Below are 13,116 nucleotides of genomic sequence, written 5' to 3'. Positions count from 1 at the left end.
TCAAAAATAACATTACATATTTAGACATTGTTGTCATCTAATATGGTCGTTTGAATATCGCGCTCTACATTGCTGCGTATACTACCTCGAATACAAATTGTATTTAGGATGCATTTATATCGGTCCGCCAGTCTGATAAAAATTATTATCAGCTATACATATATTACGATACTAAGTAAAAATGGGATACAATGAATAAATATAAACTTTATTGTTTTAAACGTAGTAAATGCGTAACCTATCTATAAATAAATCTTTTGTTAAGGTGGGGATAGTGAATTATAGTAAAACATATTAAGAAATATAATTTTATGTTATATATTAAAATTAAAATTATTATCTTATTGATAGATAATAATCTTATATTATTGCTTAGAATTCGTAAAATTTATTTAAAAATGTGTTGCATTTCTGCTACTAGGCGTCTGTTATCGAGGCTTGGCAAGCCAGCGACTTTGTTCCTCACTGTGTGAACCCCGTTCTGTTTCCGTTATTGCAGCGAGCCATTTTACTTCAGACGCCGATCATTACTTCTAGTAATTTGAGTGGTGCTGTATCGTGAAAGCAGACCTCGACAAATAAAGCAACCTATTTTTACGTATAATCAGGTAAGTTTGTAAACATATATTTCCTTATAATACTAAATATGCATTAAAAAAGTGATTTGTTCTCAAATACTTTATTTTACGGATGGAACGGCCGCGTTTCATGATAAGTACCCTCGACATATCACATCATGATGGTTTAACGATAATTCATCGATGATACAAATTTTTCAATTGCATTTCTCATAATTAAAAAAATTCATTTATTGTATTATTTGTTTATTTTTAAATTGTACGTTAATGACGTGGCAGAAGCGCTCCGAATGCTACGTCATATGGATGCTCGCTCACAAGACCTTCTAGAATTAATTACAATGGATATGCGCACGTCGCAATTAATCGTTTTTCTTAGATAGCTATTATATATATAGTCTAGATATTATGTATATTGTTCCATAAATTCCATCTTAGCGTTATCGTTATCGTTAATTCGCACATCATACTGATAATTTTCGAGAGGTTCCCACAACTAAAAAAATAATATTTCGCAATAGATATAATTATTTTATATAATCGTAACATGTTTTTATAAATACAGTTATCACATTTTTATCCGCATATAATCGTGTAAATTACGTAGCAGAAAAGGAGGACGATAAGCAATCACACGACCGCCATTTTATGAAACGAGTGCCCACTAAAAACATGGTTTGTCGCTGGAGTTTGAAATATGTATTACACTCTTTATATTAAGTCACACTTACTTAGTTACTTAAACATGAATCAAAAAGCAAGTTAAAATTTGGACAAAAGGAAAAGGATTGTAGAGCTCTTTTAATCGTAGAAAGAAATTGTAATAGGCGAAGGAGGGAAAATAATTCGACCCGTGTATCATGTATTAGTACATATGTATTGATACGTTGTCGTAAAGTACAGTCAAAATCTCGCAATAAAAGTAGAAAACTATCTTTTTAACACCACGAATAAGTATACTCTATAAGCTTATATCGTAGCTTAAAAATCAGTGCTCAGATGGTAAATATTTATGCAGCATATTGAAAATTAAGTTTCATAAATCGAAAATTGTTTTACATATTTGCCATTCCTAATTGTTTGTTACAACATCAGACGAGTTCGGTACGTATAGTAAATTTACCGCTTTGCATTGTTTCTCCTATTCAGAATAATTAATTGTAAATACCGAACACGGCTAATGTTCATACTTCCTTAATACTTGCGTAAACTTTTTGGCTGAGTAAGCATGAAGATGAATACCGTAGTAATATTAAATCATATTTTATCTCAATGTGCAAATTATTAAAACACTTTTTATTTAGTTATACATAGACAAAGAATGTTTTATGTTATCCACAAGTGCATGAGATGTGCTTAATCTAGTTGTAAATATTCAGTCTTGTTTTTTGCTTGAAAATAAATAATAAACTTAATATTCAGTAAGTTGTCATTTTTAGATTATTATATATCACTTAATGTTGTTAAATTCATTAGATTATGCAACTATAGATATTAATGCTTCTCAGAATTTTTTTTTAACATGCAATAAATCATATGGCTTCAAATCATATATTTGTTACATATTTGTATATAATTTATAGCATGTAACCCAATATGAATTATATTTATACTCAAGTTATATATAAACATGAGTATTGAAGTATAATTTTTGCTTTATTTATTAATGAATTTTTATTTGTACATTAACTTAATATACGTGTGAAGTTTTACATGTTTTGTTAGTAAATATAACTTTTATTTCTGTAATTAAAAACAACCCTGTGTGATTGTTATAAAAGAATGTATGCTGAAGTACTATATTTATCGACTACATGGAATGTTAGGTTTGGAAGCAAATTTCATAGTTTTGTATTACGATAGCACCTCTATATTGCACTTGTGACCTATTGCCGTCAGTTTAATAGGCACAAATTTAACTGGTAAAGCTTTCTTTGACATAAATTTTTAAAGTTTCGACAGAAGTATAAAGTAAACTCACCAATGTCAATTTTATTAAGTTGCATTGCCATTCTCAGCCAGAATATTGGAAATTAACGTAACAGTTCTTATGTTGTCATGTGACTAAATGGCAGGTTCTTAAAGTAGCCTGTTATGTATGGTGTTTTTATATTTTCCTTTAAGAATGAGCACCCGAGTATTCGTTGGCGGATTAACATACCGGGTGAGAGAGCGCGACCTTGAGAAGTTCTTCCGGAAATATGGTAGAATCAAGGAGGTCGCTATGAAGAATGGATTTGCCTTTGTGGTAAGTCTAATGTGGTTCAATTGTTTTTTTTACAGTATGGTAGGGACAAGGGTCTATGTCGGTGGGCTTCCATACGGCACCAGGGAAAGAGACCTTGAGAGATTTTTCAGAGGCTACGGTCGATTCCGTGATGTCCTCATCAAGAACGGTTACGGCTTTGTTGTAAGTACCTAAATCAAATTTTATACACATACCCAACACTTTACTCTACTCAATTTGGTCTTGTTATTTAGTAATAGAAAGTGTAGAAACTGTTTCTACACTTTTTTGTTGCTTCATAGAAAAATTGTGAATTATTTTATTATTTCATTTGTGACCAACATGTGTAGAGGGTAAAGTGTTTTACTTAAAAAATAACTTGAACTCGTGAGTTGATCTGACCTACCTTGAGCCCTGAACACATTGGTACTGTGGCTGCTTAATGGAACTGTGTGCTGGTTTTCATCGATTAATCTACAAAATGTTTGTAAGTTACGTATTATCAAAGGGGAATCGTGTTACTTATATCAAATATTTAATTACTATTTACTTTTGTGACAAAATACCAATTATAAAATTAAAGGCCATAAAATTACAAAATTAAACAATTCCTTAAAAAATTTGCATTACTAAATCAAAATTATTTAAATTGTTAAATTATTAATTGAATTTTCTCCCTGTATAGATTATTACTCCACTTTGTTAGTATGCACTGGTGGAATATTTCTGAATATTAATAGCTGCAGGTTCATGTATGTGTGTTACACACTAGCTGTACTTTATAAATTAATAAGGTGTATTGAATAACATGAATAATACAATATAATACTGCATGTAAAAATTGGAACTGACAAGTTTCCCCTTTATTGTGATTTGTAATAAATCTATTTTGTTTACAGGAGTTTGATGACTATAGGGATGCAGATGATGCAGTCTATGAGCTCAATGGAAAGGAGCTTCTAGGAGAAAGGTAATATATATTACATATTTGTTATACATATTTTATACATACAAATATATTAGAAGTATGAAGAATGGTGTAGGTAGCATGTTTTGCATGATTAGTTTGTTCACTATTAAGTTTTGTTTTATACATTCACATTTATATATTAAAACTTGTAATTTTCAATTGCACAGTTTGCAAAATATAATGATTATTGGAAATTACAAGAGTTCATTCCTTTTTTATATTACAAAATTACTGATAATCTCTGCCATTTATTTATTATTATATTTTAAAAATATATTAAAAATGTAACATTAACCTGTTTGATTATAGTATTAAAAACTTTGATTTAATGGACATATATTTAAGCATTTTTTAAAAGATTTGGAGATTAAAATAACTTTGTTAATGTTATGTAAAATAGGTAGGATTATACATGAGAAGCAATAGCATTGATATTTATTTTACTTTAATAACCTTTTATGCGTTATTGGATAATAGTTTCGTTCTAGAAGTTTCCTAGTTATTTGCGATTAGAGGCAAAGTAGAATTCTTGGCTATAAGGGAAAAGAATTGAATATTAAATACCTTTGTATGTAAAAAAAGTCGATATTATTTTTGGGAATAAAGCATTTGCAAATTGAAAATCATAAATAATTGCGCTTTTAAAGTCTTATTTTACTTTTGTTTATGTTCAAGTTTTTAGATATTTTTAATGTTTTTTAAAGTATTTTGAATTCTATCTTATTGACATACTAATCTGCTGTTGCTTCTGTATAATTGCAACATATATAAAAAATTTTTTTTTGATTATTATCTTTAAGTTTAACAAAACGGCGTCTGTCCTCCAAATTATTGATTGGGTTTGTTCTGCAATAAAAGTGCATCTTACTTAAATAGCCGATATGACTTGCCGCCATTTTGAACTACTTCCATCAATTCCCCGATATATGTGTTAAAGAGACTATATTGATATACTTTATAACGAATGCCTCAGAATTTTACATAATGTATATTGCTTCTTTGACAAAAGTTGTTTAACAAACAAAACGAGAGAAAAATACAAATATGTATCTTTCGTAATGCGTTTTCATAATTCTCTGGTGATCATGAACAATTTTTTTGTCTAATTCCTCGAAGTGGTAAAAGAACGAAGCTAACAGGTGTAAAAGAAAAGGATGAATACAAAGTGATCCCAGTTAATTATGAGAAAGCCTAGAGCAATTTTATACGAATGTATAACTTAGATTAATGAATAAGTTGCGAATTATAAGTGGACAGCAACTAGAAAAATTAGAGAGGGGATGAAGAGACAAATACGATGATGAGGGGACAGCGCCTCAATGGCTGGACTTTGTAGATAAAGAACGAGGCGGATGATATTTGAACGGATTTCGAGAGCAGGCTGAGGAATGGAAAAGAAAATGGAAAGAAGGATGGAGGGAAGGAAGCAGCTTTAGAGTAAGAATTAGTCGAGGACTTAGGCGGGGTTTTGTTGGGTGTGTTTCAGAGTGGCGGTGGAGATAGCACGGGGTGTTTCAGGGAGGCGAGGCGACCGTGGCTACGGACGCTCACGCTCCTGGAGAGACAAGTAAGCATATCCAATGTGTCTTGTTACAGAATTACTGTAGAGAGGGCCAGGGGGACACCTAGGGGTAGTGACCAGTGGCGCTATGGTGACTCCCGTGGTGGTTATGGGGACTCGAGGCGATCTGCGTAAGACACGCTATCCTTTTTTTTATTTTATCAGAGCGATCATTATCCCCTCCTCCCCTGCAGGCAATTAAATTGAGATATGCAAAATCTTAAATAAATTTTTTCGAGTTAACTTCAATACTTTTTTTGATATTTGAATAAAATGTTCTCTTTGAATGTACATTCAATTCGATTGTATGTAATGAAAAATGATTTTACATATCGCCCGTACAGGGAAGAACGTAACCTTGGATATGATAAGCTCTAAAATAGAAAGAGAGAGAGAGAGAGAAAGAGTATGAAAGAGAGTGTGAAAGAGAACGAAAGAGAACGAGTGAATGTTGTAAAGCTTGCCAATTTGCATACGATGAAAGTTCGTCTAGGCACCGGCGAATTCTAATTAGTTTGAATTGGTTGTCTTGGATTTGACTGCTCTCCCGAGTACGTCGAATTAATGGAAGTCTTAAAAAGCTCTCACTAGCTGAGAAATCTAACACATAATAGTATATTATAATGCCTAGTGAATACCCTCCCAGACATTATGTTTATTACTGGTAGATGAGAGAGGTGGATCGATGTAATTGGCGACTAATAGATGTGTGGTATTGTGTTTGTTACAGCCGAGACGATATGCGGCACGACAGGTACGCTATTGCTGCATTTTGAGTAGATTTGATTCGATTGGAACAGGTGATTGATTGTGTGCCTGAGCAATGAGTGCAGATCTGTAGTTATTTGCTGAAGGTTTAACCAACAATCCGTTATTTCTGTTCACATGACATCCCTTTTTGCAGAGATAGTGTGAACAGAAACACGAGGACTGCATCTAGCTACAAGCAATCATTGCCCAGGTACATACATCCAATGTTACGCTCTAACGATACATCTTATAATTTATTCTTCTAAATAATTACAATATTGAATATTACAACTCAAGTTTTCGTTTCCATTCTTAGAGTTTCGCTATTGTTACGTATAAAGTCAGGTCCAAGACAAACCTGCTTCTATTGAAATAATACAAAGTAGATAACATCCGTACTTTTCCCTTTGTAGATACGGACCACCAACACGCACCGAATACCGGCTCACTGTGGAGAATCTTTCGAGTCGCGTTAGCTGGCAGGTAAGTAATATCTGTACCCTTGGCTTCGCACTTACAATACGTCCGATAGCTTTTTCGTGAGTTTGATTGCTACTCGAGGTTTCCAGAATGATTACGATATGCGAATATTCTATCGAAAATGTGCGCGGGTAACCGATCCCTATATATTTTCTCGCTAGCGTTCGATCGTTCCGCATTTCGTGTTTTCCCCGAGTTGAACCAAACTTACACGCGCGGCATTTTTAGCATTAATGTTTTTATTCGATTTTTCTTTCGTCATTTTTAAGTTCGTTTATGCATATCTGAAACTCTAATCCGAGTTTACAAAAAAAGATGTACATTTTGATCAAGTAAGTCTATGGCATATTTTCGAAACAAAATTTTTTATCCTAATTACTTTCGCTCGGTGGTGAGCAGAAGTGAAAACGTACGGAAAAAGAGAAAGTACCAGACGAAAGGTGCAGAAACATAGAGGGATGAATATGGAAAATACACAACCCCATGATATTGAAAAGAACAGGCATGTGAATCACTTGAATATCACGTATAATGTGTGTTGCACATTGATTCCTGAGTAAAAGTTAAAATGACACAGAAATCGGATCGTGCTACTTTGTGCGTACTATTTGGAAGAAGAGGTGTGTACGTTTTGAAGACGTCGAGCAAATGAACAGTGGAGAGGAAGACACGAGATAGACCAATCGGAAGGGCAATCTTGGGAAAACAATGGGAAATGCGAACTATGTGGGAAATACCAGGACGCACTCCATTTTTAGAAATCTCTGATCTTTAAAAAAAGAGATGTATATACGTATACATCTGTGTACACAAAACTCTAAATATCCATGCCAACGAATTAAAAAAAAGAGACAGAAATAGAGATCCTTTGTGTGCATGTGGACCAAGTCTTACTTGATCAATATACATTGCATATATATATATAAACATATATATCCTCTAATCGTACTTTTCGGATGATTGGTTGTCTTTTGATGAAAAAAAGTATACTTATCTATGAATTTCTCTCGCTCAATCAATTCTTCGACGTTCCTTTTTCAATTTATTATTTCATTTACGTTCGGCCAACAGTTGAGAAAAACAATAAAATTGATGTTCTTTCCGAAGAGCCATGTCCTCTTCGCCGAGGAGGGGCGACCGGTAGGGCCAATAGACTGATGATGTGCGATGATAAAGATGACGATGCACGCGATGGGCCCGCCTTAAGGTCAAGTGGCACCAGGTTGGTTTCTGAGGTGTCCCGGGTGAGAGAGATAGCCGCGTGGCACTGGGTACACCTACTACCTACCACCTTCTACTACTTGCGCAGTGATACGTGGTGAAACCCAGTGATGAGATAGGTTCTTACGTATCTGCGATCTTCTCATCGTGATCGCTGGGAGAGAAAAACGTCGTCTGCCTTCTACGATCATCAATGACTCTGACCTGTATCTTTGCCTGGATGTGTTACAACAACAATCACCACTATTTTACTCTCTCATTATATTTCCATACTTCCCTCCCATCATTACCATTGTTACCACATATTCTCTATCTGTTATATCCTTTATGAAATATTTCGCCATCATCATCACCACTCTTTGATCCTTCTGCATTACATTTATACTCTTGACATCTTATTACTCAACTTTATTATTGACCCTTTATATTACTCTTCATAATGAACAACCCACAATATAACTACTACTACTACTGTTACTACTACTGCCACCACCACCACCACCACTACTACTACTACTTATTACTACTACTACTACTACTACTACTACTACTACTATTACTACTACTACTACTACTGCTGCTATCACTATCACATTTGTTACTACACCACGACTGTTACTGCTACTGGTACGTCACCAACCTAGCCATCTAGTAAGTCAGGCAGCGGCCACCCATGAGGGCATACACGGGCCGAAACCCGAACCATCCGCGACTACGCCACACAGATCCGTTCGACCCAACCAAGCGCCGTTGTGTCTGGCCTTTCTCTCTGTCCGTAAGCAAGGTGGTGCCTGGGCCCAAGGTAAATGCGTCACCTTAACCGAGTGTACTCTTTAGATATATACATTATATCTATTATATATCTTATATACACTTACACACTTTTGTAACTTGTTCTCTTATTTATTGATATCTTTTTAAGATATATATTATATATCTATTAACTGTGCACCATAGTTCAGGTGTTTTATATGTGTGTATATATATACACATCCTCTATATCAATATAGATCTCTACTGAGAATGTTCAGCGAGCTTGGAGCCGTGCACACGCAATAAAAAAAACCAATACCGGAAATAGGGAATCAGCTTAACAAATTACCTCTATGATATATATTAGATATATATCATATATATATTTATATATATATGATATATATTAGATATATATATATTAAGTGTGCTCGAAATTAGGCATCCGTCCGTTTAATAACGATATATGTAGTAGTTGGTTTATTTTTCTGTACTTTGTGTATATATTCGTTGGTCATTATAAATCATGATTTTTAAATAACTCAGCGTTTACGTTTTTCATGAAACGGACGCTTTTTACGTGTCTTTTGAATGAGAACAAAAAACAACTTTTCTTTATGCAAGGCAATTTATTTCTTTTCGTAAAATTCAGTTTCCTTCTCTCTTTTGGGTTTGTGTATAAAACATACAAAGGAGACATTTCAGTCGTCAAGCGTCGTTGCAGGCTATCCATTAAAGGAAAACAGTTTGATGTATCGACATGATTCCTATTGTTACGCTTTACTATGCACACAGGATACAAGAACAATATTTAGGATTTTTGAACGCATCGGATAAGAATTTGTTTTGAAAAACTGACCTTTCATGCATGATTCCGAAGAAACATCAAGATTGAAAGACAAGAGTTACCTACACGCACGCACCTAACAAGAGAGAGAAAGAGAGTCCACAACATTAAGCCGTACCTGGTTCCCACAAATACAAGAAACAGTCTCAACCATGAACGTATACAGTGGATACCAAACAGAGATTTTTCCTCGTTATGGACGAAGAATCATGAAGAATAGATAAGAACCATCCACTCATATCATTAAATCATAGAAGACATAATAGGAAAAGAATATTACATCAAGAGGAATATACAGTTTCCAAAAGGGAGATTCTCGATGATTATCATAGCAAATAAATGATTTCTCCTCTACGTTGGTTATTTTTGAAGGAAAATAATTGGAAAATGTTCTTACTTTCAGCATCGGCCCAATTTCTTTGGATTTTTCGAATTCCATTTTCCAGTTATGGTGTGATAGAAAATATAAAGTATATGTTCCTCATTCTGTATACACGAATTACATTTATTTTTGTCATCTTTGAAATACAGGTTTTGCAATGTAGGAGACTTTCTAAAAGAAACCGAATATTTTTTCAACATATTCTGAACCATATTCGTCTTTCATTGTTCACTGTTTGATTTCACAGGCAACTGTCTTCTCTCTGCCTTATGCAGTTCCATCTTTTCAACGATCCATATAGTTTTTGATCGAACCTACGGTTTACGATTTCTTTCAGATTTAAATAGATGATAGAAAAATTGACTTTTTATAAACTTCTTTGTATGCAGCATGATTTTGATGGAGTTTTATTGTGAGCTGCTCTGCAGAAATTATATATTCGATGATATATTCGTTTGAGTAAAAAAAATAGTATTTTCGTTAATTACTGAAAGATGCCTTTCACGGTATGTATTATTTTTCTGCAGGGTGGAGGTTTTCTATAAAACAAATGACTATACTTGTTTTAAAGATTGAATTGCATAAAAAGAAAGGTTGCATCAACCGCAGATACTAAATTCGAGCACATGCTTTCAACATATATTCTCCACACTGAAGATTATGGACAGACAGGAGATATAACATGGTTTTTTTCAATAAGGATAGAGTTTTTGGTATATACTTCAGGACAAGGAGGATTGCTATATTTAATACGTGATAGGAGAAGTATAATGGACAAAAGTGCACAGGACACATTTTAACTTATGCGTAATCTTTAGTATAGGAACACAAAACTTAGTCTTATTCATACGTGAATATTAACCGTATCTCATTATAATTTAATGTAAGACACGTTTTTTTATCATTGTAATATGCTAATTCATCTTCTTGTGTGATGCTCAGGATTTGAAGGATTATATGAGACAAGCTGGCGAAGTGACATATGCAGATGCACACAAACAGCGCAGGAATGAAGGGTAAGTTACATTTTCATTTACAATTATTTCGTTATATTGATGTAGTTTGATTAATGGCATAATTTAATGTTACAGGGTTGTAGAGTTTGCAACATATTCTGACTTGAAGAACGCCATCGACAAATTGGACGATACAGAACTAAATGGACGTAGAATCAGACTTATCGAAGATAAAAGACGTGGTCGTCGCTCAAGATCCTCGAGTTCGAGATCAAGATCACGGTCACGATCTCGATCTCGTCGCCGATCCCGCTCCCGCTCAAGGTATTATCGTCGTTCTCGATCCCGATCAAGGTACTGTCGGGGGGCGGCAATGTCTCCATCATTTTTTACTTTAATACTAACCATACCTGTAGCATACTAGATTCTAATTTTGATTACTTCGAAATTTACTGCATACTTCATGCTTAAATTTTTAAATTATTTTACACTTTTTAATGTTTAACCATATGTTAGATATGTTCAGTTCTCGCGCATAATACAAGAACATTCATCTAGAATAACTTAGAACAATTGCAACTGATATGATGACAGTTATTAAAGTAACTAGATCAATTTTGTATATAGTATATTTTAAACATATTGCAATGATATATATTTTAATTGTATCAGGAGTCGTCGCAGTTCTCGTAGTCGTAGCCGTCGCAGCAGCCGTTCCAAATCAAGGGCACATACTAAATCAAAATCAAAGTCCAAATCCAAATCTCCTGAACGTAGCCGCACCCGATCTAAATCCAAGTGAGTATTTGTTCTTCTGTATTTGTGTTATGTCACTTCTAATTTTGTGATGTAAAATTTATTTATTTGCTTTGTTTCTTGCGCAATTATCAATAATCGAATGTTATGTAAATATCTCCTACGTTTCACATGTATTTCACTTTCATTCTTTGGCATTGTGTTTGGGCTGATTTTTTTTTTTAAGAAACCTCTTACGGCATTTTTCATGTTTATACAAAAGAGAAAAACAGTTTTTTATAATTTTAATTATATTTCCCTGCATCCTCTTCATTTGAACTATAATTTTGCAGATCAAGAGACCGCTCAAAGTCGAAATCTAAGTCAAAGTCCAAATCCAGATCTCGTTCTAGGTCCAAGGCTGAGAGGTCAAAGTCCAGGTCGCAGTCCAAATCCAAAGCCAAGTCTCCTTCGAAGTGAGTTCAATTGATATAATTAGCGCAAGAAAAGCAAATCTATCGTCATTTTTTTAATCTAGCTCTTCTTCCAGAGATAGATCTAGTCGCGAAAGATCAAGAGGCGACAGATCGAGATCTCGATCAGGCAGCAAACATAGCAAAAGCCGTAGCCGTTCTCGATCACCAATGAATGGCGACAAATCACCAGAAAGTAATAAACAGAAAGCTGATTAAAGAAAACGTGAAACAAGTAAAGGAGGAACTTTTATTGTGAAAGGAAAATATCTGGAAAAAGGAATTTTGTCCTCTTTTTGTTTTCTTTTTTGTCTACGATTAAATGCATTCAAGAAGCCAATTTTTCATGCCTTTGTTTTTAAGAAATCGTCGATTTTTTTGGTGACATTATTACTACTACTTGTAATTAATATATATATCGTTTTAAAGATAAAATTTCTGAAACTTTGTAAAATGTGGAACAGCGACACAAAAAGGAATTAATTATAGTTAATAATCGGCTTAAGTATAATTAAATGATTGTACATGATTTACTTAATCGAACCAAACTGTACATTGGTTACACATAATTTTAACTGTACACTTGTCATCTTTGAAGAAACACCACACGCATTTAGAGAATTAAGATTTCTTCATACGTACCTTAAACGGATTCTACACATTTTTTGATGTATCGCCGTGTATCAAGGAATTCCCTGTAATGGCTTTTTGTATATATTCCTAACGATCACATTACTTCACAAGAGAACAACAAATGTGATGTGTATTAAAATTAGTGGTAAGAGGTATCTTATTTCAATAAAATTTCACGCTATATTTGTTTTTTCACTACTTATTGTTTCGACCTTTCTTTTATATTTTTGTTAAGGAGTTTTTAATATTTCATGTTTCTGCAGATTATATAATATAAGTTTATCATATTGTTTTAAAGTTAAGATTGGACTATTTCGAGAGTTTATTGTGGATATTAGTCGATCTTAACACTAGGTTTACGGGCGTTTCTTATATACCTATCTCTACGAGTTCTATCGTATACCTATCTATACCCGTCAAGTTGATAGATAAACGAAAATGCGCATTTTCTTTAAAAAATCGATTTATTCAAATTAAATCTGAATAGAATAATATTAGGCTTCAAGTTTAAATAAATTATTAATAAGTAAAGTCTTTTTTTAATTATCAC

General features: G+C 33.5%; 1 protein-coding gene across 19 annotated transcripts; it reads left to right on the top strand.

Moving 5' to 3' along the window:
- The first annotated feature begins 450 nt into the window (after window positions 1-450).
- Window positions 451-12,756, top strand: LOC100746299 (serine-arginine protein 55). 19 transcript variants are annotated; one of them, XM_012383741.3, is made up of 12 exons: window positions 451-608; window positions 2,862-2,988; window positions 3,705-3,775; window positions 5,372-5,467; window positions 6,067-6,090; window positions 6,241-6,297; window positions 6,500-6,569; window positions 10,712-10,785; window positions 10,861-11,049; window positions 11,398-11,523; window positions 11,874-11,936; window positions 11,999-12,756. In XM_012383741.3, exons 2-12 carry the CDS (start codon window positions 2,863-2,865, stop codon window positions 12,150-12,152), a joined length of 1,050 nt encoding a protein of 349 aa, XP_012239164.1. In that variant the 5' UTR covers window positions 451-608; window position 2,862; the 3' UTR covers window positions 12,153-12,756. The 19 variants fall into 19 exon arrangements, with proteins under 19 accessions (XP_012239164.1, XP_012239160.1, XP_012239168.1 ...); XM_012383737.3 differs by having other exon boundaries at window positions 10,861-11,079; XM_003488245.4 differs by having other exon boundaries at window positions 452-608; window positions 11,814-11,936; window positions 12,011-12,756.
- The last annotated feature ends 360 nt before the right edge of the window (window positions 12,757-13,116 follow it).

The sequence above is a fragment of the Bombus impatiens genome, unplaced genomic scaffold (genome assembly GCF_000188095.3).
Source record: "Bombus impatiens unplaced genomic scaffold, BIMP_2.2 scf_0219, whole genome shotgun sequence".
In the NCBI taxonomy this organism is placed as follows: Eukaryota; Metazoa; Arthropoda; class Insecta; order Hymenoptera; family Apidae; genus Bombus; species Bombus impatiens.
This window is presented reverse-complemented; position numbering and strand designations above follow the sequence as displayed.

Coding starts and splice junctions, on each gene's coding strand:
- LOC100746299 (XM_012383722.3), top strand. CDS start 2,863: ATGGTAGGGACAAGGGTCTATGTCGGTGGGCTTCCATACGGCACCAGG. Junction 6,091..6,240: donor GACGATATGCGGCACGACAG/GTACGCTATTGC, acceptor CCCTTTTTGCAG/AGATAGTGTGAACAGAAACA. Junction 11,937..11,998: donor AAAGCCAAGTCTCCTTCGAA/GTGAGTTCAATT, acceptor TTTTTAATCTAG/CTCTTCTTCCAGAGATAGAT.